General features: G+C 35.2%; 1 protein-coding gene across 1 annotated transcript in view; it reads right to left on the bottom strand.

Moving 5' to 3' along the window:
* Positions 1-3,652: 3,652 nt before the first annotated feature.
* RECK (reversion inducing cysteine rich protein with kazal motifs) overlaps positions 3,653-27,119 on the bottom strand; it is a gene marked incomplete at its 5' end in the record, with an annotated part of 61,533 nt that continues 38,066 nt past the window's right edge. The window contains 11 exons of the mRNA XM_080340062.1: positions 3,653-4,340; positions 6,644-6,799; positions 10,114-10,187; positions 11,486-11,696; positions 13,939-14,131; positions 16,149-16,320; positions 16,791-16,913; positions 20,786-20,977; positions 23,557-23,697; positions 25,324-25,460; positions 26,206-26,418. Coding sequence (XP_080196188.1) covers positions 4,125-4,340; positions 6,644-6,799; positions 10,114-10,187; positions 11,486-11,696; positions 13,939-14,131; positions 16,149-16,320; positions 16,791-16,913; positions 20,786-20,977; positions 23,557-23,697; positions 25,324-25,460; positions 26,206-26,418 — 1,828 coding nt within the window. The 3' untranslated portion in view covers positions 3,653-4,124. The remainder of the gene's footprint in view (positions 4,341-6,643; positions 6,800-10,113; positions 10,188-11,485; positions 11,697-13,938; positions 14,132-16,148; positions 16,321-16,790; positions 16,914-20,785; positions 20,978-23,556; positions 23,698-25,323; positions 25,461-26,205; positions 26,419-27,119) is intronic.

The raw sequence follows: 27,119 nt of genomic DNA, 5'->3' as shown, positions 1-27,119 counted from the left end.
GAGGCCAAACCACGAATCCTGGGGTCAGTCTTGGGCCCCTAAGCTCAGTGCTCAAAATGGCAGCATTAGAATCACCTCAGGGCTCAAAATGACGGCACCACAGGTGGCAGGACCACCTCAGGGTTCAAAACAGAAGCCACCATTTTTTTCTTCACTACAAATAAACTTAATATATAAATTTTAAAGCTCATTCTCATCATCCAGAGTGATATTACTGATACAGGTGTTTTGTGGGTTGGTTGGTGTTTTTTTGTTTGTTTTAAGCGTATTTTTCGAGTCATAAGGTTTTATTTGTATCTGTTCAGAAGGGGCAATATGTGCTGAAACCTGTTTAATGCCTGACCTTTGAAGTCTAATATTTACAAATTCTTATGTTCCCTTAAAAGATACTGAATTGTCAGTGTGGAATCCCAGCCTAATTTTCCCTAATTTAAGACCTGATGTGGACAAAGTACCTGTCAAAAAAAAAGAAAAAAAAAAAGTTCGAATCAGAAAGTAACCGGGCCACTACTTAATTTTGCTATTGCTAATAAAAATTAAAAAAAAAAAAAAAAAAAAAAAAAAAATCAGTCTTACTTGGTAAGTTTTGTGCTCTAAATATCCAAAGTAAAAATTTAATATATATGTAGATATACACCAGCAAGCCTAAAGAAACAGCAGAAATTAAAATGAATAAGTGGTATTTCCCTAACGATTTCCACATCAGGATCTCAATACACATTTTCAAATTAGGATCTTGACAAGCATTAACTGATATACTTGTAAATAAAATGGGATTTACTTTTCTTAATTATGTATAATGAAGAAATAGATTAATATTATAATTATTATTCTATTACAGCATGTTTCAAAAGAGATGAACCCACTTTCAAAGCTGTGCGATTTCACATTGGGTCCATCTTTTTGAAATAACCTGTATAATAATAAAATTTTATACTATATAAAATGTATACAACAATATATAATATAGAGAGAATATACAAGTATATAATATATATTTATAATACAGAATATTTGTTACATATTTACTACTTATAGTTTTATACATTTTATATTATTTATATTATATATTCTAATATGTAATATTTATTTATAATTATCACCTATTATTATATTATAATTATTACATAATTATATTATGATATAAAATAATACATTATGACATATTCTATATTATACACTGTGCATATAATAATTATATGATAAAATTATATAATATCTTACATATATTACATACAATTATATATGTTATATATAATTATATAAAATATATTATATATTTTATATATTTTATATTGATTTATATATTATTATGTCTACATAATTATATATTAATAATTATAAGCAAATATTAAGTATTATTACTGGGAGCATGCTTACAGTTGAGGTAATGGTAGTTTTTCTGCGAAAAAAGGCTTCAAGGAGGAAATATGTTTGGAAATGCTGACACTGAGGGTTCCATCACTTTTTCTTGCTTTACAGATTTGTGGACAATAAACTGACATGGGAAATCTATCAACAGTTTCTGTGGGGACCAGCACTGTTCATCAGCCCTGTCCTGGAACAGGTGGAATATCAATAACAGAAAAAAAAATTGAGTAAAATTCAGATAATATTTGAAATTGATTAAAATATTAGAAGTGACTTGAGCTAAATGTTACTTTTTGGCTTTAATAGATTTAAACCAAAAATGTTTGATTCCAGGGTGCTGTAGTGGTGAACGCTTACCTGCCCAACACTCGCTGGTACGATTACCACACAGTAAGTAATTTTTTAAAACATTATATTTATTTTTATTAAATCCTTCAGTGAAAATTCTAATTTATTTTCCAAGAATGGAGGGTAACAAGACAAAAAATTTAAACATTTTTTACGGCCTCGGGCTTCAAACATCACTCTGATTATCAGGTGTTGTCAAATCAGTTTATATATGTAGAATTTCAGATTTTATCTTGAAAATATGTAGTTCTGTGTTAAAAAAGGATTTGCATTAACAACTTCTTTAGGATGCATTTATATTTATTTTGTATTTATTTTCTACGTTATTCTGTATTTCTCATATATTTATTTATTGCTATATTATATATTAATATAATATAATATAATATAATATAATATAATATAATATAATATAATATAAATAATGTATAATATATGAAATATATTTAGTCTGTATTTACAAACTTTCATTCAAAAAAATTTTAAGTGGGTAATTCAACAAAGAGACCATATTTTACAAAATTATTTTTAATTTATTAATCAGAAATAGGATGAGTATGTTTGCTTTAGAGAGCAATTCAGATATTTATCGGCTCCTTTGGGATATATCAACCTGCACATCCAAGGCGGTTACATCCTCACTTAGCAAAGTCCTGCTAATACCAAATTTTACGGGTATTAATTATTAATTAGTATTTATTATTATTATTTTTCCTTTTTAAAAGGAGATATTTATGTCTAGAATATAAATTATAGCATCTGAAAGCCATAAAATGTGATTTCCCAATAAAAATATTAGTTTTTAAAATTTTATTTTATTTTGTAGCCAAAAAAACCCGTTGGCACTTACTGTTGCATTGAATGACAGTTTAGTTGCAGAAGGGCAGCTTTATTGGGATGTGATTCTGTGAAGTCCTGGGCAGCAAACAAACTGGATTCAGGGATGCACGGTCCCAGGCCTTGGATTGCAGGGACATCAGGCACGTTCCTCTTCAGATGCCGGCCATGGTTGAAGAGAGATCACCCTTGTGTATGATGCATATGAGATGGAATACTGGGTTGGTCAGTTTTAGTCACCTGTTCTGTCTTCCCCTCCTTGCAAATATGCCCCTCTCAATTATGGGACGTTATCAGAATTCTTAGTTGTTATAACTATAAATCTAAACATGAGCCTGGTCCTGCATTCCATTGGTCATTCTTATCAGTTTCAGAGCACAGTGTCTGAGAAACACGCAGCTAAATTCAGAAAAGTGAAGTTACTTAGAAGGTACTCAGAAGAACTTAGCTGAAAGGAAAGTTCACTAAAAGAGAACTGGTCTTGTTTTTAACAAAGCCAGGACAGAAAGGTTCCTTGCCATACATACGTTATGTTTAAAGTCACGTGACAAAGTGTTTTATTAAAATAAAAAGATTTTATACTTTTGCATTTAAGAGAGAAGAATTGCTACAAACATGCTAAAATGACATACATGTTCAAAACTTTTCAGTGCTTTCTTTTAAAGTTTAGCATTTTGGCAACGATAAGTTTTTCTGTATATACTTCAAAAGCTGGCTATTGTAATACTGATAGAAAATACTTCATGTAAACTAATGTCAGGTGCATGAAATACAATACGTAATAGAACATACTGTTTGTATAAACATTTAAAGTATAAATTTCATTAGATAACATGCAAATACTGTGATATTTTAAATGGCACTTAAATACAGATACTGAGTATCTTTATAATTTTGCATCCAATATGAGATTCTGAAATATACAAAGCTATAAAAAAAACATATTTCTTCATTGAAGTCAGGTACTATTACAGAACTTGATTGTCATTTTACAAGCGTTGAGCCCAATGTCCTGCAAATCTTCACTAGTCCAAGTAAAGATGTCCACTGAAATAGGCCCAGGGATAGTTAGTTTTCTTCATAACAAAACATGAAAGCATATTTACATGAGAATAAACTCTTAAATTGTTGGTAAGGTAATTCAGTAGCAGCAAGTTATTTCTTCTAAAAATGAGACTTAAAAATAGGTGCCTACTTTTCATTGTCACTGATATGCACCTGCATAATATAAAATTAACATTCTTCAATAAACTCAAAATACTATTTTAGTGCTGAAAAAAACCCTATAAAATCCCTTATTGCAAAAAAAAAAAAAAATCATGTCAGAACCTTCCAGAGTATTTTTATGTTTCTAAGTTCAAAGGAAAATAATGTAACTGTGCTGAAACAGTCATCTGACTAGTAATGAATAAAAGAATAATCTTTTCACATTATTCAAAATACTTTCTTCACTGAAAAAAATATTAGTTCATCAAATCAAATTTTTTTTTTCTGGTTCAGTGATATACAACTCTGAATGTCCTTCACAATATAAAACACCACAATTCTCATGCATATTTTCTAAGCAGTTATATATAATATATTAATCCTGACAAAGTGAACAAAAGGCTTATGATCAGGGAGTGCTGAACAGGCATCAGTTTAACAGAAGGAGACAAAATGCTAAATGAAACTTGTACTTGAGATGCAATTAGAGCTGATAGTGGTACATGTGATGCTAATGTTGGACTGTCTGAATTTATCAGTGACTCTATCTTTTCTGCTTCTTTATTGCAGGCTTCAATCTAAGAAAAAAAAAAAAAAGTTATTATTTCTCTTCCTGCCATGTAAAATGACAGACAATGCAAAAATGTTGCTAGATAGCAAAATTCAGGAAAGAAAATTCGAGTTATTGCTCTCAGCAAATAAGATTTATATTATTTTTGGGAGTATTTCTTAGAAAACATGTTGGAACTCTCATCATAGATTTTGGTACCATCAAAATTACTGTGGAAGCCCTGAGTAGTAGCAAAGGGGAAAGAAGGAAGCTACGTACAATCTATCATGAGTGATGTTTCCATGTTGATGCCCAAAAGCTCACAGTAAATTATAATTAAAGTAAGTAACTCCAAAACTGAGGACTTACTTTCCTATTGACCTTGAAGTCTGCGAGACTGGAAAAATCAAGGTATTCAACTTATTGCGCTTTTTCTTCCAAATCAGGGAAAAGTGATTTCTTTTATGGGAAGGGAAGAATGGAAGTAACAGGAAAACCTGAGAAAACACAGGTTTCCATTCCTCCACTGATGTGATGATAATTATGAATTCATGTTAGCAAATCCATTTTTTCTACCTTCTACTGCAACCCATGAATCAGTTTAGCACTAGGTCTCTTTAACAGTTCTGGAAGTGAAATTTTAACTTGACAAATGTAATATCTGGATGCCCAAAGCTTTGAAAATTGAGAACCTTCTAGCTCAGCACTGTTGTCACCAGTGAGATGAGCAGCTTCTCCCTGGTTTCAGGTGGCCTCTCTGATTTCAGAGAATCTTCCTCGCCCCAGGAGTCTGACAGCACCTGCTGCAGACAGAATGAGAGCCGACCACATTGGCAAGGCTCAAGACCTTGTTTCCTAAGTCCTGGTAACATTTTGGGCTATTTCTGCTAAAGAAGGAGATGTAAGTTGAAGCTCCATTGCACATAACAGGGTTGCTCTAGCAGCACAGGCAAGCAAAATACATTCAATATAGCTGCCTGAGAAACAAGTCCCCTAATAGATACTGCAGCTTGCAAATTTTATGGCAGTGATTCTGTCCCCTCACATTACACTACTACTGTAGTCTATCCCAGAAGCAATACTGAGCATGCAAGATTAGACTGTAGAAATAAAATGGAAATGGGTAGCAGCCATCAACATAAAATAAACAACAAGGAAATGAACCTGCCTGAATTCTGTTTGTATTGTAGAAGATAAGAGAGAGATTGTGGGCAGGTTTTCTCTCCCCTTCCTTTTCAAAGGTAAATCCTTCATTGTACACTAGCACACATCAACATGTCGGGTAACGGAATGAACCAGTCACAGCACCTAATCTTGCAGGGGACTTAATTATAAAGTGCTGTCAGTAGCGCCAGGCAAGAGTATTAGAAACAACTATAAAATGTCAACAAATTATGTTTCTTTTAATAGGAAAAAGCCTCACTGGTCTTGCACAGCTCAACAAGTAGAAAGTGAAAATGAAACAACAGCTCCAAGACAATAATAATGCAATACATAGCCAGAGCCTTGTTTCTGTTGTTTTGAACTGCTCCTAATAAAATACTGTGAGAATCTGGAGCTGTATTTGTTGAGTTTAGAGTTTAGTACTGTGAGTCTTAGTTTCCTGTTTGCTAGTATGAACTAGCTACAGCACAGCAAGTTGGGCAGCTTATTGAAATGTTATTTCCTCTTTAAGGTCATAATAGCATTTTGGGATCTCCCAGAACTTTTCACCATAAGATGGAAAGGAATATCAAAACCAAGATAGTCTCAGAACAGTATAAACAGATGCTCTTTGGTAGGAACTACTGCTTAGCATCAATACATGCACAATATATTAATATGATATCAATATGTATGATGTGCTTCAGCCTAATATCACATATACTTCAATCTACTTTTAACCATTACACTGGAGTCAAAGGAGTACCATTTCATATGCAGGTATACATTTAATATATGATTAATATTAATTTAAGAGGTCATTCAGAAATTTATTTTCATCAGTTTATATTTTCTGCTACTTTAGCCACAGGAAGTTGAGGGTTCTGCATTGATTAACTTTAACACAGAAATCATACTACTCTATCCTTGGCCTTCCTTTACCTTACCCCTCTTATTACCCATACTCAAAAGCCTCTTATCAGAAAAGCAGGATTTTCAAGACAGATTTTAACATCCATAATACTAGCTATTCAGATTTGAGTCACTAGAGAAATTGCCATGTATTCAGTACACCGAAAAATGCACAATTTAAAAACTGCTATATTGAAGATAGTAAAGTGTATTCATATAAAAATGAAGTAAATCCATGCTTCCGCGCTGGGTAAACAACATAATAACATAGTCTACCTGCAATGGTTTGGGGTTCTGATCCACAGGAATGATGAGAATCACAATTTCAGATTCTATGCTTAAGTATCCAAACACATCACACTGGGGCACTGAGACATGCAGGCGGATTTTTTCAAGTATGTCAAGCACTGTTATAGGCTTTTTATTTGTTACCTGGAAGAAAACAAAGAACTTTGTTGGTCATGTGATGTTATGCGAAATTACAGTTTTCCTCTTTAGTTTTAATAACGTTATATTACACCAGAAAATTTGTTTCAGCCATTAAACTACTCGGTTTTAAACTCTAGCAAAAAAATCCCAAACCCACCACAACCACTAAAAAGTGAAAGGAAGAAGGTGAAGAATGCGTTACTTCTTAAATTAACCATAGTTTTGATATGTGGTGTTTCCCACCTTCATGGTTAAGTGTGTGTACGTATCATGTACCTCAAAATCATGTAAATGGTTATCTGCTACAGTGGCTTGTACTCTTGTGCTGGAAAACAAGCAGTAGAGCAGCCCTACCACCTGGCACTCCATTAGCATCACAGTATCTCTTCCAAGAGCCACCGGAAATGAAGAGCTATGGCTTTGTGAAGACAAATATATGTCTGTATATATGCAAACATGAGTCATTTCAAGATCACTACATAAGTACCAGGTAAATATATTTTCATTTTAAAATTCTTATTTCTGTTCTGCTGTCTGTATCTGGCAAACAGTAATCTGATTGTTGATGCTCTATTTAATGATTGTCACGCCTTGAAGGTTTTTCACCTTTTTTTCTAGGTCAGTGCTGGTTGGGTTGAACAGTATAGACACCAAAACAGTTTGCTTGTGACTTCTGGTCATTCTGTTGTGTTCCGTTTTCTAGCTTTAGCTGCAAGAGATCCATCCTTGTGATTCCACTGTAGCTTTGTTGCTTTTAAGAACACTGATACAGGACCTTAACAAATGGAAATCTTGGAAATCAAAGTAGACTACATGAATTAAATTTGCAGGGTGTCACACACTTCTTTTACCAAACCTTGTATAGGCTTTCCTTGTCATAGCCCCACTAAAATGCAGTCTGACATGCTGAATGATTAGCAAACCCTGTTCAAACAGTTTTAAAACAGCATCATATGGATACTTTCAGGATGACTGATAGTGTCAAACTTGGATTTTGATGTTTAGATTAAAAATCCAGTAGATGAGAAATCTAGTAGATTAGATTAGAATCTTAGCAGATGTCTAACACTTCTTGGTCTGTGTAGACACTGACTTTTGTTTCCTGCTATCTTTACAAAAAAGGCCAGAGTGGTGGGAGGAGGGAAAAAAAAATCAGAACTCTTTAGTATTTAAAGTGTTTTTTTCTCTTCAGAATGACCTGTCTGAACTAAAGTAAGCATACTTTACTACTCCTTGCGCTCTGGGTTGGTTAAAGCATATGCTAGCACTTTCAGCAATGATTCCATCTACCTGAGACTTAACTATCTCCAGTGCAGTGGATATATATATATACACTGTCAAAAGCAACAGCTGCAGTTTTATTGATGGAATCAGAGGAGATCAATGGTATTAACAGTAATTTAATGTAGATGACAGAAGTATCAAAACTACTCAAATACACAGTTGGGCATCTTCTGTTGTATTATCAAGATATATTAACTGGCCTCTGACTCACACTGGAGTGACAAAAGCACAAAGCTTCTAACTCTCTGTGCTCAGGTTGGTGTCACACAATGCACAGTCTCCAGGTGGCTGTGACCAGTTAGAGATCATCTCTGGGGGCTTATTGGATGACCCCTGATTGAAGTTTCCAAAGCAGAAAGCTTCTGTCAAACTTCTGTAACTTCTAGTATGTGCTAAGAGAATGCTGACTTGAATGTTTGAGAGATCACATATTTTAAATGTAAAGAGACATATAAATTTATATATATATGAGTTCTGAAAATTTGAACATTGTGTACTGTGGCTTTAGGTGAGCAAGAAAAGAAAAACTCAGCAAGACTGTGATGACAAATGGAAGAAAAAAGAGAAGTGGAAAAAAGAAGAAAGAAAGCAACTACTAAGTACCCTAATACAGGTTTTAGGGTGCTTAGTAGGTGAGAGGAATTATCACCAAGTACTTAATAACTACTTGAGTAAGTCCAATAAATTTCTTTAACTAGAAAGCCTTCTCCTAACTAAAACTAAAAATTCTTCTTCACAGCCACAACATGCCAGGATGCAGTCATGACCTAATGACACTGTTACTCAGCAAAATTTGTCAACGTGCAAACACACACACAGATCTCTGGGAAGAAATTAGTAGAACATCAATCAGCAGCACATCCTTGAGATGAAGACCAACCACACACTGGGCTGCAACAGCAAGAACAGAGCCAGCAAAAGTCATTGTCCAGTGGCATTCAGCTTGTGGAATTTCTACTCCTGGAAGTTTTAAAAACTCAGCTGTCCAAGCTGATCTAACCAGAACCAACCTTGCTTTGAGCAGGGAGTTGGACTAGATGCCTCCAGGGGTCCTGTTAAAGCTAACTTTTTCTGTGTTTTTACAATAATAGCTGATTCTCTCTACTTCTAAACATATAAACAGGTTAATGTAGTTTTACACTGTTTAGGGGAATCACAGAATGTTAGAGATTGGAAGGGACCTTGAGAGACCATCTAGTCAAATCCCCCTGCCAGGGCAGGTACACTTAGATCAAATTATATTTCTATTTGATATTTTAAAAAATAAAAATCATGTGTAGATGCAAACATGAACTGTTTTGTTTCACTAGGCATGATCGCTGTATTACTGTATTTTGTTGTGATGTCATGCCAAAAATCAAGCATTCTGCTCTATTCCATATACTGAAGCATAAAAGCAGGGGTCAGTGAAGTGCAATCCTTTCATACACCACATGGGGAGTTTGGGCCTAGTTAGTTGTGTTCAGTGATAAACAATCAACATCAGAAGATCCATCTTACACCTAGTTTTTCAAAGAGTAGCAATGAGGGATGCTGGTATCTAACTTACAGAGATGTTGAATTAACACCCAACATTTCAGCTGATGAGCAATGAAATCTATGACAACTATCTAGATAACCCAAAGAGTGTTATCCAGCCCAATTTAAACATCAGACAATGTCAGAATTAAGTTACCTACATTAGGAAATAGTGAGCTAGCAGAATAATCTTAACCAAAAGTAACAAATATGTACTGTATTACTAGCATGAGATAGATGAAGTTCCCATATAATTTGTCTTTTACTATTACAAGTCAGTTAAACTGCAAATCTGAAGGTGATTGTGCCTACTTTAATTCTGTTTTGCTTTCAATTTCTATACCTGCTATTAAGAAATGGAGGAAAGTATAAACAGGATAAAGGAAAAAATCTAATCACACACTATCTACTAAAAAATAATTGGTTTTATAATGTATTAACTTTTCAGGAGAGAGTATACAGTAACTTGGATTTTCCATGTACCATTTAACATAAGGCATGATTAAACTATTTACCCTTGCAAAAGCATCCAGTTTGTCTTTGTCATACAGGATTCTCAGCATTCCAGCACATAGTGGGCAGCAGGCTCCTATGTGAATAAAAAAGTCTCAGACACAAAAGCATATAGTCTTTTCACTTTTTCAAGGAAGCAGAAGTCAAAAGTTGAACGTAAACAGAGAAAGAAAATAGCAATACTACCAAGGCAAAGTAAATCTTTCAATTTGATGGCAGAATGCAAAGCAGTCACCTTTAAGTACACATTTACTACTATCAACATGAAGCAACAAGATGGATTTTCATATGTTTCAAGATGATACATTATTGTAAGCTAAAAACTACAGGCTTTTTGTGTACAGCAAGCCAAGTTCTGTACAGATGCATGCATATACAACCAGAGAAATGATGCCATTTCGAGAGCTGAAATAGCTAGGACATGACAGAAGCAATTATGCACACTGCAAACATCAATTTATGCAGCCATACCATGTTGGAGCTTAAAATCTTTGTATAGTATGGAGGGAAAAAGGACTTGTCTGACGGATTCATGTTTAACACAAAAGCATGCCCTATTTCTACTGTTTTTCCTCACTATCTCAAAACGCAAAAAGCAAATATTTCAACTTTCTACCTATGATTGTATATTTAATACACTCCCCAAATTATTATATATAATTAATATTCACTGAGTGACTTTTACAATATTAAATGTAATACCAAAGCATAAAGACCCCTTTTCAAAACAGTGAATGAGAAAAATGCGTAAAACCATTTCTTTTTAAAAACTGAGCTTTCCTTGCTCTGTGTATTACCTGTGGTTAGTTACTGACTGTTTCATAAATGAAGTATTTGTGAAAACAATAAAAAACCAGTTCAGAACAGTAAAACTGCAAAACTATTCCTACTGTCTTCCTCTTTCACAGTACTGTAAATACATATGGTATCTTACTCTATCTTCTAATTAAATACAATCTTTGCTCTTCTGGGAACTCTACTTTGACAATAGTTTAAAATTCCAGTGTGGTATCTGTGCTGCCACTTCCAAAAACTTACCTATCTGATTCCCGGTGACATTCTACCCTAGCCACCACAGACCTCATTCCTTTCTCCTAAACCAGGCCTATGGGCACAGCTGCAAGTTTCTAAAGACTGACTTAAGACTCCTGAAGCCCAGGCCTTTCTGCTTCAGAATTGCTTGGCTGAGTCCTGATACTGGCTTATTCTAGCCCTAAGAAATATCTCTATTTCATCCTTTCTCTTAGATGTTTCAAAGATATTATGAAAGACAATATTTTAAAGCATAAGTTTTGTTCCAAATAGACACCTATTTATACACGTGCCCTGGAGACTCCCCTATCTGCAGTCAACTCTAACAAAGAATTAACGTACCTGGCGCAATAACAGGTTTGCAGCCTGTAGCAGAACGCTGGGGACATTTAACAAAGGCACACTCTGTATGAAAGCCATAGTCCGAGAGAACACCGACAGCCTGGCAGGGGCCATAATAGTCGACAGCCACGCGGTCAGAATAGGCGGCACAGACACTGCTGTAGGTTTCCCCGTTATGGCCACAGACAGGTTCCACTGATTTGCAAAATGGCTGAAACACACAGAAATGTTTTGAAGATTAATTTATCCCTGCTACAGACAAAATGTCAGAGTAGTTTTAACATTAAGAAAATCAAAGTTAATGGGAATTTGCTGATAATATTGTCAAACATTAAAAAAAGTAGGAAATCTAGAGTAAATAACTTGCAGGTTTAATAATAGGTAATAAATGCAAAGAATAAATACTTAAAGAAGGTGACAGAAAAATGTCAGTTGGAATCTGGGAAATGTACAATAAGACATGTTTTGGGAAACAAATTTCGTTCTTTGCTAATGCTTAAATAAAATGGCCATGTCATTCAAATTAACTTATTAAATTTTTTAAATGTAAGATTACTGTAATTTCATTATGTAATAAATATTACTTTAGTAATCAAATGAATTTATTAGTAAATTATTTACCGTTCATTGATTAAGACTTTGATGGCTTATTAATAATTTATTTATTAATTCACCTCAGTGTATTTTTATGTTCTTAAAATTTAGTGTGTGTGTGCATGTTGAGTCACCACCCCCGGAAGTATTTAAAAGATGTGCAGATGTGGCACTTAGGGACATGGTTTAGTGGTGCAATTGGCAGTGTCAGGTTTACAGTTGGACCTGACCTTAATGGTCTTCTCCTACCTAAATGGTTCTATGACTTTATTTATTTCTAACACATTATTTGAGAAGATAAATGTATACATTTATTTCAAAATAATAAGATCCATTACTAGATACCTCTCTGACAAAAATATATTTATTGTTGAGACATCTATAAAATATTTATTGTGTCAATTTTCTCTCAGAAAAAAAACATACCTACCGTATCATTTGATTCAAACCCATGTGTAAATCAAATAAAACTGCAATACAGTTTCTTCCTATTCTGCCTGCACACATATACTGCTGACTCTTTGCAGACAAGAGATCACTAATACTTTTGTCCAAAGTCTGGTGAAATGACATAATTAATTCCATAATTTCTTGCTAAGGTCTAAATATTTTATTTAACTAATATTTCAAGTAAGTCACTATAGCTACTTGATTGCTGTGTATCCTCTAAAAGAGCAAGACAATTACAGTTTCTATGTTACACACCTAAGCTAACAACAAAACTGACAGAGGACAAGTATATGTGAGTATACCAAATAGTTCCATACCTTGCAATCATCTTTCCTATAAAAAGAAGAGTGAAAACTTAAAGCTACCAGTGTCAAAGCCTTTGTGAACATGGATACAACTAGACATATAACTGCTGGAGAAAAAAAAAACCAGCCATGCAATACTCCTCTGATCCTTACTGTTCAAGGGCTGAACATTCTCCGAGTATCTCATGAAATATCTGATGCGCAATGAGAAGAATTATCTGTACTTAACGAAGCTGCTGAGAAAGGGCAAGAAAAAGACAGTATAAAGACAGAAAGGTAGAAACTGGAAGGGGGTTAAAAGAGCAACAGCATTTATAATATAGTACGGAAAAACCCTGATAAAACGTCCTCTATGTCTAAGAATATTCATCAGTTGAGACCAAGAGAAAGTCTTCATCATTTGCAGAAAAGTTGAAAAGCCTATCAATGGTAAAGCCAGAAACTTTGAAAAGAGTAGCTTCTGACTCTTCTTGTAAAGTGACAGAAACAGCTTGTCTCTCAACAACATAGGGAGGAGTGGGATGGAAGAACTAAACCTAATCCTAATCTTTCTTAGGGATCAATATCAAGATTTATCCAACCCAGACTCCCTGAAGAAAATTTTACAGACTGACTGGTCTCTAACAAAACTGAAGTGTAAATAGATCCTGAACAATGAACTTGGTAAAAACTGGGGCACAATCACACAAAACTTTATATGACCACAACCAGGCATTAATTTTTATTTATAACAAGTTTAAACTGGTGAAAAAGAGCATTTCACTAACCAAGAAACCACACTAATTACTGCAAACATGCCTCAGTGTAAGCTTTAATAGTGAAAAATATAAGAAGACTTAATATAAATATCAGAGTATCATCACCAAGAAAGCATAAGTAAAGCTTTTGATTGATTTTGAGACAGCTGTTAACTAAAGCAGAGAAACACTTGACAAAGTCGTAAGTATAATTTTGTGAGAGTACTTTTTATCCTAGTGAAAATTACATTTTTAAAGGATTACTTCCAATGAAAACATTTTGTAAGCTATAAAAACCAGAATATTGCAAAGTTGAACATTAAAGAACAAAGAAGATTTGACACTTATTGTAAGAACAACTTCCTACCTGGCATGCTCCTCGATATGCTAAACTTTTCCCTTTTTGGTACAAAGTACACAAGTTCCTGTATTCCACATTGTCTGTGTCACAAACGGGATCCCGAGTCTGGTCACAATTTAACTGCCTTGGCACACATTCATGCTGGCTACATTCGAATTTTCCAAAACTAGTCAAGCAAACTTGTTTCTTTGGTATGCACCTGCATAAAGTAATGAAAATTTCATATCATGTCATAGGACTTTTTTTATGTCTCAAAATTTTCAGGGAAAATATTTTCAATGAAATCTAACTATGGTTCAGCAGAGCTGCAGGAAATACATGCAATAAAACATTCTGAATAGCACATTTCAAGTCTCATCACAAACCTGAAACTGGTTCATACCACATTCAGTCAATGCATGTGAATATAACTACACTTTCTACTAAAACAAATCTTTTACCAAGTATTTTTCAATGGATTTTTCGAAAAAGGCTTGGATAAACTTCTTACCTACTCCCAAGCTTGATTTTGTAAATGCATTTAAGGAAAACAAAAACATGAAAACAGTGAATTGCAAGAGAAAAAGACTACATTGCAGAGGTCTAGCCTCACCCTTCCTTGAGAAGGTAGTGACAACAAGACTTACAGGATTATATGGTGTCAACTGCAAGTATCTAATGGGATTCTAGCTTTGTAGGTTCAGTATATCACATCCAGTCTTAGGGATTACTGCAAACAAGTAGAAAAATCTAGCATTGAAAGAATTTCCTTTTTTGGCATGCCATCCCTCTTAAGCCTTCACAGATAAGAGCAGCAGTACACAGCAGAATTTTTTTTGCCTTTATATTAAATATCTACCTTCCATGGTGTTACCTGCAAAACGTTTGCTAAATGCCCTGCAAGACATCCCTCTGCTAGAGAAATGCCAGCCCACAGAGTTTGATGAACAGACTGACGAAAGGTCAAATGGCTTTTTTAACAATCTCCTCCTTCTACAGATGACAACAAAGTTGCCACCGGATTATGTACAATTCTTATTCTCTCTCAGCGCCGCTGTCCTATGCATTACACATTTTCGTTTTATGTTAGGGAAGACTCAGAAATTCTGAGATTTAAACACTTTACAAGTGTACTATAAGATCTTAAACAGATTCTAAGCACTTCAGAGATCTTTTAAAATGGGCATGTTTAGTTTATGCTACATTATCAGGCCTGTACTGGAACTGAGGACATAGAGCTGAGGCTCTAAGCATAATGGTTATTCTATAAAACTGAAAAATCTCTCTATACATTCCAAATTAAAAATATAAAAGGCAAAAAGTATATAGCCACAATGCAGCTTTGAAATTCCAGTTTTCAATGCCATAATAGCTATTACAGCTACAAAACTACAGTTTTTTTCATTGCAGTTTTCCACATCAAGTTTAAAGTACAGAAAATGGAAAAAAAAATTGCTATAATATGTTTTCATGAAAGCCTGGTATTACACAACTTCTTATGGTGGCTTTCTTTCAAATACAAATTCAAAGGAGATTGCAGTATTGCACAAAACTGAGAAAATTGAAGACAGAGCCCAATATTATGAGCCACAGACTGTGATTTCTATAAGAAAGGTCAGATTTTCTTTTCCCCTGGCACTACTATGCAGCATATTTTTGTTTTAATATGTTTGTCTGTACAGATTTTGTTTTTCCTGACATTGAAAAACAGAGATTGTACAGACATGGTTTTCAAAAGGTATAAATTAAGATAAACTCAAGTCTTCCAGAGGGATCAATATTTTCCTATTTTAGACATAAAAAAGCACATATTATTGAATGAATAAGCAGGAGTGAATACAAGTCTTGGATCCAAGTGTTTTGGTGTTTGTTTGTTTGTTTTTTTTTAACTACTAGAAGAAGGTATGAAAAAAGGTAGTAAAAAGACACTTATTGCCATTTCAACATAATTTGATTCTCCCATTTTTGAAAGTATACATCAGTTGTCTTTTACTGCTAAAACTGAGTTCTGCATGAACTTAAAAAAACACTATGTAAACAGAATGAAGAACTAGCAGTTACTACAGTCCATTACTAACTATGGTAAATAAAATATAGTTACTTTGAACAGTTATATTTATTAAAGTACCCCAAAAGTAGAATGTTATTACGATATACAACACATTCAAAGAAAAACTAAATCTGCTTCATGAGTATATGATGCTAAAGAAAAGCTTAAAAACATATTCTACTTTTACCTCTGATTTTTCTTACAAAGGTTAGGGTTACAAGGATCCTTGGAAATGCATGATCCAAATTCAAATTGATTGTCCTGGAGTCCAACACAACGAGCTATGCATGCGCTTGGATATGTGCGTCCATTTTGACCACATACTGGTACAAACTGATCTACACAGTTACATGGCAAACCTGTAAAAGCAACACACAAACCAGGGATTTGGTGCACACTTATTTTACATGACAGAAGATACACAAGTGATCACTAAGATATTTTTGCCTTCCAGCAAATGCAAAGATGTGCCATATCTTCAGCAACTCCCTCCCTCCCTCCTTGTAATTTAGCAATGGCAGAGCATGTATGCACTTATAAGTAGTAGGAAGGAAAACCTGTGTCCTGCCTTTTTGCTAATTCTACTCAGCTGTCTACATTTTTTCCCTAAACCCCTTATCTCTTGTTCCCAGTGGCATAACCCTGTCTCTACTAATTCTATTTAAAGGTCTTTTTCCTGAAGTGCAGGTTGGACATGGGAAAAATAGTTAAAAGGACATATTAATAACAAATTATCAGGTATTTTCCATTAATACTGTAGAGAGAATTTAGAAGCTAATCCTCATTCTAAGAATATTAAGCTTACAGTTTCCATAGTTTGGAAAGTTACCTGTAAACTTCCGACGTTCATCTTCTGAACTATGCTCAGTTAGACACTGACGTGTAGAACATATCAAGTTTCCAGCAAAACATGAACAGACATTACAATCGATATTAAAGGACGTTCCATGACCTTAAAATAAAAGAAATTAAGTAAATGCATGAAATTAATGTAAATATACCAGAAGACTATATACTCTTATGTATGACACAGATATTTTCAATATTGTTTCTCTAATTTCCCTTATTCAGTGTCTTTTCCCATTGAAATTGTTGTCTTTTGTTAGATTTCAAGTTTTGCTTTATTCACTTGAAGTCTGTTCACATGTTTTTGATTAACTAGTTAAACAAGTAAACAAGCACTTTATCCTTTCAAAGCCTGTATAAGTTACTTTTTGGTTTTTTTTAAGAACAATTTAAAGCTGCAAAATCAAATACACTCAGAAGACACAAGAAGTGGTAGCATAGTACATAGTACTTCTATAAATTCTGGCTAGCAAGCACCATATTTTTAAAGCTAAAGCTTTTGTAAGATACATTATTCTACATTATTCTACATTATTAGACTACTAGACCTTCAGCCATAGTCTCATATGCAATGGAAAACTCCTCTGTGGTGCTCATTTCTCTCCTTTGTGCGTACTTTTTGTTGGGACATAAAAAGTGCCAGTGCTTCATTCCAGTCTTTATTGTTTTGTCACATCCATTATAGTCCTAATTTCAGCCTCAACAAGCAGTACAACTTACAACGTAGCTTTATCCAAAGCCAGGAACAAGAAATCTTGTAGCAAAGCTGAGCAGAAACCCAGACCTACATTCAGCACAAGAGACACACAAATACAGAAGTCTGTGTTTATCCACTAGTGTTCAGAAAGGAGCCTGTAATAATGCAATGGATACCAGCACAGCTGCTTTTTGAGGATGGAGCAATCTGCCTAATTTTTGCATTTTATAATTTTCACTCCCGAACTGAAGAATCAAATTGCAAACTTTGGGAATGTTTCTTCAATTTAACAGTTACAGCCTGGTTTCATAAACTGTATGTATGACTGCCCGTCACTGTGTTGTATGTTTTCTGTAAAAACAGTTCATGTTGGTGACAGCCAACCTATCCATAACCAGGGTCAGTTATTAAATCTCTTTTCAAAGGGTTGATATTAAGGATTAGAAATTTTTAAAAATATTACAGGGGTACAAGGAAAATCCTCAGCACCTGAGTAATTCAGAAGAAATACAAGACAAATCATGGCAGAACAAGAGGGGATAAAAGAGAAATCCTCTGTAGCACAAAAAGCTCTGCTTAACCCAAGGAAGGAGGAATTTGTCAGGAGGGAAGAAGAAAAGTTTCCAAGAATTGAAGGTAATGCCAAACACACAATCTCTTAGGTGATTCTTCAAAGTAAAGAGTAACTGACTTGAAAACTTTGCAAGGTTAGCACTGTCAAAGAGTGCACACAGCACACTGTCCTCTTCATCAGTAGTCATGTCATAATTGGAGTCAATTCACAACACAAAAATCCCCAGCATCAGGTAAAGCACTCAGGGCTGTTTGGTTTATAGACTATTGGTTTTAAAAACCGCAGTTCAGATTTTATGACTTAAACCCTGGCTTTTTGCAACTGACATATAGATTAAGTATAGTAACTACAAAAAGTTAATATGGTTACTGTAAATTTTTTATGTTTTTGATACATCATCTAACAAATTTGGAAATTAGTAATTTTTATATTTTATTTTATAATACCAAGAGTTCTGCTCAGCGCACACACACAGTGAGTAATTATGGCAAAAGAGATGAAGGTGTCTGCTTTTGGTTTTGTGAGGTTTTAATGTTTGTTTGTGGTTTGTTGTTTTTAAATGGACAGCACTTACTGAATAGAGAATACCTACCAATTACACATACTGTTGTTATAGTTACCACAACAAGTAACAGCTGTACTCTGTGCAAAAATAAAACACAAATAAAACTTCAGACATATTTCTGATTACTTTCTTCAGTAATCTGAAAAAATGCAAGTTTCTTTGGACAGGCAATGTGTTAGAGAACCTGCCTCAGAAGCAGCTCTTGGACAGATGAATGCTAAAGTCTCTGCAAGATCAGAAACATTTACCAAAAATCTCCAAATGAAAACAAGTGTGAAAAACCTGCTACTATAAGCAAACTTATTTATAAGCTCTTGCTTTAAACTTTCCTAGTGTTTGGACACCAATGCAGTTGGTTAAAATATATACACTTATAAAAAAGGTTCTGTGAATAATAAAGATGGCTAAACAATTTTGTACAACACAAATGGAGTAAAAGTATAAAAGTATAAAACTATGCGTCCATGGACACATACCTAAATATGATACATTGGGGGAAGTGATAAGAGGAACAAAAATCTTTTAGAAACCCTTAGGCATAATGTAGCATGACTAAACCTAATGTAGCAATAGTAGGCATAGTGTAACAGAAACCTAACAGAGACACAATGGCTCTATAGAGACTGGACATGAAGCCAAGCGGGATGTCCTTGGCTTACAAGCTGGTAAAGTGAAATGTTCCACTAAATGAAGAAAGAGCTACATGACTTTTGCTGAGTAGCAGCACAAAATGACAATATGTGTGCTCAAGAAATTAGGTCAAGAAGCCGACACCGGGGGAGGGGGCACAAGGCTGCAAAGACCTCCAGGGACCACTAGAGACCCCTGATGAAGACTCTTGAATACTAAAGATGGACTTCTGGCAAAGGGTGGGGCTATGTAAATAATTTATGTTTAATGCATTAACTAAGCATTAGAAACAAATGAATATGCAATAGGTGTAGTGACAGGGCTCATCCTGGGGGGATGGGGTTGTCACCAGCCTGGCTAGAAGGTGGAGTCAGAAACAAAAGAGACAAAAGGAATCCTATAAGAAGGTACCAGCCAATGAGCAATTGCCGACACATGCATGCAGAACGCATGGACAGTGCATGCAGCCAATGACGTTGCTGTATAGTGCATGCTGTAACCAATCATATTATTGCAAGGCACGTGGACAGGGCAGCTTTTGGTATAAAGCTAGCTCGGTCGGACAATAAAGTTGAACTCTGAACATCATATTGGTGTGTCAGGTTCCGTCTCTCGCATGGAAAGCAACAAATAGGTATATGTAATACCAAGAAGTGCAAATCAAGTGCACGCTCAATTAGAGGTGAAGTCCTCCGAGCGTCCAGTGTGCTGTAATAAAAGTGCCTGCTTTTTAACACTTTCAAAACAGTGTTAAAGAGTCTTTTTTGCCGACTTTTCAGTATCAGAAGGAACGACAGCTTTTGTGCAAGTGACAAAACAAATATTAAGATTATCTGAAGGAGTCAATAAGTATGTGGACAACACAAAATCAGATTGATACACTTCAGTACTCAACAGACATTTAATTGCTCTTTAACATAGGCTTTCAAGAAAAAAAAAAAAAAGGATAGGTAAAAAAGTGCTCACAGGGATAAATAACCATGAAACAGAAAAAATGAATAATGAAGGGAGGTCACTAGAGGAGTCTCCATGATATATGGAGTGGCTGTTGTGTTCAGCATAATTTATATGTGATCCAAATAACAAATGCAAGTATTCATGTGACGAAGCCTATTAATAACAATAGGGTAGAGAGGACCAAATAACAAAGAACTGCAAGAAAATCTTGCATCCACAAGTTCTTCTCCCAGAAAGGAAGCTACCTATTATCAAGTACCATAAAACACGGGATGTGAAGCAAATCAGTGACCTTTTGGTTGAAAAATGGTATACTAAGTACACGCTTCACACAGGACTTTCATTGGTTGAGACAGACACAGCTCAGTGTTGATTTAAATAATGGAACCCTCCAGCATATATAAGAATTAAACAAGTATTATATATAGGGATGCAAACATTAACTTTTTGCATTTTCTGATACTCTCCGCATTCAGATCCTCTGTGTCTTCCTCAAAATTAATTACTTAAGGAACAGGTGCTGTGTAAAGATATAATTACTGTTCTAATACTTACTTTTTCTTTGTCCACCAACAATGCATGATTTTTGGAGGTCAACACAACGCATTTCCATGCAGTTTTCTAGTAATCCACTGTGTCCACAGGTACAAATCTTGTAACAGCCAACATCACCACCAGCTGAGGATGGAACCTGAATAAGCGTACCTTGACGGACAACAAAATCTGAGGCTTCTCCCAGTTTGCAGCCTGTATACAAGGAAAAATTTTAGCTTATATTTAGTAAATACTTTGGCAAGTGCCGCTACCAAAAATAACTACTACTTTTTGACTTGTGAAAAAGCTAAGGTGTTCCTTACGCGGCCTTGCTCTCGCCCTTTAGACAAATTCACTCATTTCATAGAGACAGCAAGTAGCAGAAACAGAAGATATTTGCTCAAAACAGTGTACCTGTAGAAATTTCACTTCAGAGAAGACTGGTAATTCCAACATTACTCAAGTAATCTCATTTTCCACAGTTCTGTGGGAGTACGAAACCTATGTGATATAAGAAAATACCACATACGCTTCAATCTCTCCAATACACAAACTGTATTAAAGGGTCTGACAACCCTTTCCCCCCTCTCACATATTTTATTGTGTCTTCCTTCGCTACTTGTACCTCTCATGTGAACACTGAAGGACTCTTATTGGTAGATGTGATGAGAGGAGAAAAGGAAAAAAGGCAGGAAAGCTGGATTTTAAAAAAAATAATTAATGGAAAAGAAGAAAAATGGTTTTAAAAATTGCAAGAAAACAATAATAGATTATAGTGACCCTAGAGTGATGAATAGCAATAAATCCCCCAAAAGTTTCAACCAATAAAAAGACTGAATTAAAACATAAAAGTCACCTTCCAACCTTTAAAGAAAGTAAACAAGTCTTCAAAAGCTCTGGTTTTCAGATCACTTTGAATGACTTTTGCAGCAAGTGAAGACAATACAACCTCTCTAGTAATAACAAAATTATTTTGTAAGCGTCATAGAAACATTAACAAAATGATGTCCCTAGGCTCAGAAAAAAATCTATCCTCAGTTTTAGAAGAACAGAAGTGTAGCAGATATACAAGTGATGCAAAACCCAGTTTTCCTGTTTGTAATTAAAAAAATCACTGGAGAAACCGTCCATCAGCTGCAGAACTGCTGGAACAAAAGGGGTTCAGGGAACTGATGTGAGACAGCTAGGGAAATGTTCTCTATGACTTCCTCTGGAAAGGAGGCTGCTTCATGCAATTCAGTTTAAAAATCAGCTCTCACTCGCTCAGTCTCTCTCAACACGTGTCCAAGCAGTCACGAAATGCAAGCTTTCCTCTTTGCTTCAGGAACCGTAGGTGATCCCTCACATCATCGAATGTTTCCTTTCGCTTTAAAGGAAGGGGAAAAACTGTGGCAACTGCTACTGGCATCTAAGGTGAAACAATGAAGGGGCTGTAGAAGCTGGACATCATACACTCTCTCACCTCCTTTTGTAGGTTTAACCCTTGCTATCAACACCATCCAAGCCTGCCATTTCAAAATTAGATAGCTGAAACTCATTCTACACATATCTCTCTCCCCAATCAGCACACATTTATGCATGGAACAGAAGTTAGACAATGCCTATATTCTAAAAATGTAGTTCTCAAATGACCACAATTGCCTTTCTAGTGAGGTGCATCTACATTAAAAGTATCACTCAACGGAGCAGCAGCAGCAATTCAGTCAGCTGTGTACTGTTCTATCTCCAGACATTATCTTTAATGAGGATCAGTACCGTGGGTCTCATGGAAGGATAAGGCAGCACAAAATCCCTTATTCCTATTTTTGTTGTTTTCCAAAGTCAGCGTCTTTTTCCTCCCAAATGCAAGTCTATATACAGATCCAGGAGAAACACAGAGCTAAATCTACCTTGCGGTTCTGCCTTTTTCCTCCAGTCAATGTACTCACATGCAGTCAGTCAATAAAGTGTAGAGATGCTGCATAAGTGCTGCAAGCTCAAGCAGTAGAGAGAGGAAAGCAGAGGCAAATAAATTAAGAGCCATGCCACCTCCTTCCAAAGCCCTTGACCTGGGCACTCTGAATCCAGTGAAGCAGCAACAGTGAAGCTCTTGAAAAAAAATGTGGATGTTAATTTACTTAGACTAGAACTAGTTACTCATGAGCTGCTGGGGAGATTTTGAGAAGTTTATCTGGCCTATGAAGAAGGATTTTGGATAATTACATATAAGATACCATCTTGAACTTTAATTTAACACCAGAATTGCTGACAGTGCAAATACACATCCCAAGGCACCCTGCATTTGATCACCTTCCCAGAGCTCTCAAAATGTCCTCCCCAAGACCGACAGCCTAATTTTAACTGATTTCAGGGCAAGACACAATGTCCATTCATTTCATGAGCAAGAAAAATGATGTAGATAGGGCTAATAACATATGGAAATACAGGGAAATACATACCATGCCGTCTGCAGAAGCTACAGCAGAAGTTGCACTGTATTTGCGGTATTGCATGCTTGTAATTTTAAATAGCAGGCAGGCTGCTTAGAGACCATATAGGGACATGTATTTCTTCTGATGCAAAATAAGTGATATATCTTCTAAGAAGACATTATGTTATGGTGGACAGTAAAAATAGAAACATATTGAGAAATGAAAACAGCTAAAAGGGAGGCTACAGATTGTGAAAACACAAGATAATTACGATAATAGTTCTTCTGGGACACCAGCAATTTACTTTAAAACTCTCAGCAAAATCTCAGTACATATGTTTATAAGCAAAACTCAGGTAAACAGAAGTCCAAAAACCCTTACCTGGCACACACAAATATGGAAGACATAGTTCTCCAGACTGACATCCTTTTCTATTTACTTCACATAACTGATTAGCTGCACATGGATTCGGATTACAGGGATGTGTAACATCTTCTACAATGTTACCTAAAGAACTTGGGCCTGGAAACAGAATATACAGCATCTATACTGATTTAAACACGGTCTACTTTTCTTCAGTGAAGCTCGGCATTTCCTACATTCAGCAAAATAATATTTTTGACAATTCTGTAAAATATTTTTTATTTTTTAGCTATACCTGTAGAAGCTTGACATAACAAGGTAGTTAACTTATTTCAAAGTCCTCAATCCTGGAAATAACGTCTCAGATGGGTCTTCACAACCAAAATATATTTTCACTAATTTGTTTCCCCAATAATTTTCTTTACGTGACAAAACTACAAACTGACATGACTGAGAGTTTAATCAAGAGAAGTCCCATAGTCAATGACTAACTAACCAGAGTTTTAAAATACACTTGATATTTAACCAAGTTTGCAATCACTGATAAACTTTTGTTTCTGTTTTTCTTTAAATGACTAGTAAAGTTCTCCTGTTACAAGATGTTAGGGAAGTTCATTTTCCCCAGGTTTCCTGTAGGAGGCACTCAGGCATGTATTATAGAAATTATTCTAAAATAAATAATTTACCTGCAAGAGCAGGTAAAGTTGAGCAGCTGAAGCTGGGTGCCTCCTGAAGAGAGACCCTCAGCAGAAAAAAACTTAGACAATTACACCCCCAACAATCCAAGCCCCAACCCCCTGTGTGTCACTCAGGCCAACTGCAAAAACAGAGTTTTGGGTCTCCCTGTTCTTCTTTGGATCTCTTCATTTTAGTCAGGTGGACTGTCAATTAAAGCCCTGACCTTCAGTTGCTATTTTGCACCTCCAGCTGGAGAAACTAAGTTCTTGACAGTAGCCAAAACATTCTATTTTGTCTCCTGTTAGGTACAGTTCTGTCCCTTAACTCCAAGGATGCAGCTCCCCTTATCTTCTACAGTTAGAAGACTCTGAGGCCTTTTTTACTTAACAAAGCAGAAAGTTTCAAAGGCTCACACCTTGCAGAAGTCATGCTATGCAAACTTACTTATGCTAAGAGAATTCTGTATAAGCAGTTTCTAAACGAGTTCTACCAAAAGCAGCATACCCAATAATTCAGTAAGCTAAGGCAGTCTATTCTTTAACAAAGATTAAGGGAAGAGAACATGGAAAAGCAGCAGCTAAATGGAAAGAACCACTCAAAGCTTCAGTACACCCTCTCTCTGGGACAATTTATTTGTTGAGGCATGCTTTGAGTTGCAGCTCTTAATAACCACAGTTGTACTATTTTCAGAGTTCCTGATAAAGAAATATCAAAACTTATTTTGGAAGGTCTAAATCAGGTAAGTCCTACAAAGCTAAAGAGGTCTAAATCCTACAGAAGTAAGTATGCAGTAGGAAGTAGTAATAGGGTAGAGCAGTTTTGGAAAACAATGTAAAAAGATGCAGTTGAGCGAAATCTAAAACTAAGATGAAATTTTACTAATACAACTGTGTTCCACATTGAGGGATAAGACATGCTAGAAAAAAAGAATCACAAAAATGTAATGAAAAAATGGAAAAATCCAATTTTTCTCTAATAAGCTAAATAAAATGTCTTAAAAGTAACACAATTTTCTCTAAAAGAAATAATAAAAAATATTAGAAGCAATTATAAGCATTCAAAGTATCTCAGTTTCAAATTTTGTTGCATAGGGATGTTGGTACTTACTCAGATATGTATCCAAAGGAATACAGTTCTCCAAGTCATCTGTTGGAGATAAGAGCTCACAAATACTTTCAGCTGAGTGGCCTTCGGGGAATTTACTATGATCTCCACATTTCTTCAGTATTTCCACACAATCCGATCTTCAGATAAATGAAGAAATAGAACTTCATGAACACTACTTGAAGAAAAAAGGTCTTGTCTGAAAAAGATTCCCCCGTTCTTCCCTGCCCAGAATCCACAACTTACCCCTTCTGCCTCACAAGGTATTTTTATATGTATATATGCATATGCTACATTTTACATGCAGGAGGAGGAACAACTTTTTGACATGAAGACAAGAACTATTGCTTACACTACTCTTCCTCTTCTTTGTGCTTGATGATCTTTATTTTCTATGGTTTTGTCTGTATGTATCTTTCAAGACCAAGAATTTCTTTCATTCACCAATGTGTAATACGGGTTGAACTCTGTCTCACTACCTGTACTATTACTTGGTCTCTTTCCTACTCTATCACCTGCTTTCAAAATTTATTTTTTTAAAAATAAACTTAGTTTTTTTTCAGACCTTTCTAACTGCTGAAGATCACCAGTAGCTTCCAAAACCAAAAAAGAAAAAAGGTTTCATAGACATGACAAAGTGTCAAAAAAACCCAACAATAAATCAACTTTACAATGGAAACATATACATCCATCTCATTTATAGGCAAGCATCTTCCATTTTACAGTGATGGAGATTCAAGCAATGGTAACTATGCAAGCTCAGTTCCTTCCATGTTTGCCTTGCCCTGTTTTGCTAACAAGTCAAACACAGTCCTAATTCTAATTCTCATTAAAATCCTTAGCAGAACCATTAAACTGTTTTTTTTCTTGCCCCACAGTACTTACTTGCAGATAATACTTCCTCTAGATTTGCTGTGGCAAGGTTTGATCTGCAGTGAGCAGGCAATAGCCTTCCACATTTCTGGTTGGCATTTTCTAATATCAAGCACGGGAATATTTATAAATGGCATCTTAATACTCCCTTTTTCCCATAGCTTCATGTCATTCATGGCTCCCTGGTCTGACTGAGTATTGCAGCTCCTAAAAAGTTCTGTTGGTCTTAAAGGAAGAAGTTAAGATATGGCACATATACAAGAAAAAGAAAACAACACACATTTTAACTTTCACCATATGAATTCTACAACCTTAATATAGCTTGCTTTTTGTAGTATGAAAGAAATGAATGCCTTGCACAGTTAAGCGTGATCAAAATCAATTTGAATTCTCTCTTTAAGGAAAGCAAGCTCTTTAAGACTCAAGGCTGAAACTCCCTTCTTACCTCTACATCTTAGATGAAATATCACTTAAATTTTTCTTACCTGAAGTTGACTTAAAAGCAAATACCTTAGATAACCCGAATATCTGTGTGAATGTTTCCTGGTGAATCACTAATGCAAGTTGATTGATATTTTATATTTGCCCAGGCTCCACCTATCACATGTGTGATTCTACTGCTCATATAACATTCATGACACTGTGTACCATCTCAAAGAAAAGCTAGAGATCTCTAATAGCTAACATTTTTTTAAAACTTGAACTATTCAATTTGTAACCTTACAGTTACTAATTCAGACACCACTTTCAAATCATGCATTTTGCCCTATAGAGTATAAAAACCACAGAAGTATCTCTGAAAGGAAAAGAATTTTGAGAAAGAGTAACATGTAAATGTAACAACCATTTTAACCTTACTTATAATACACAACATTCCAGTAATCGTGGCTTACTTGCCTATAGAGTAAACCAGAGGAATATGCTGC

This window comes from Nesoenas mayeri (assembly GCF_963082525.1).
Source record: "Nesoenas mayeri genome assembly, chromosome: 2".
Classification (NCBI taxonomy): Eukaryota; Metazoa; Chordata; class Aves; order Columbiformes; family Columbidae; genus Nesoenas; species Nesoenas mayeri.
This window is presented reverse-complemented; position numbering and strand designations above follow the sequence as displayed.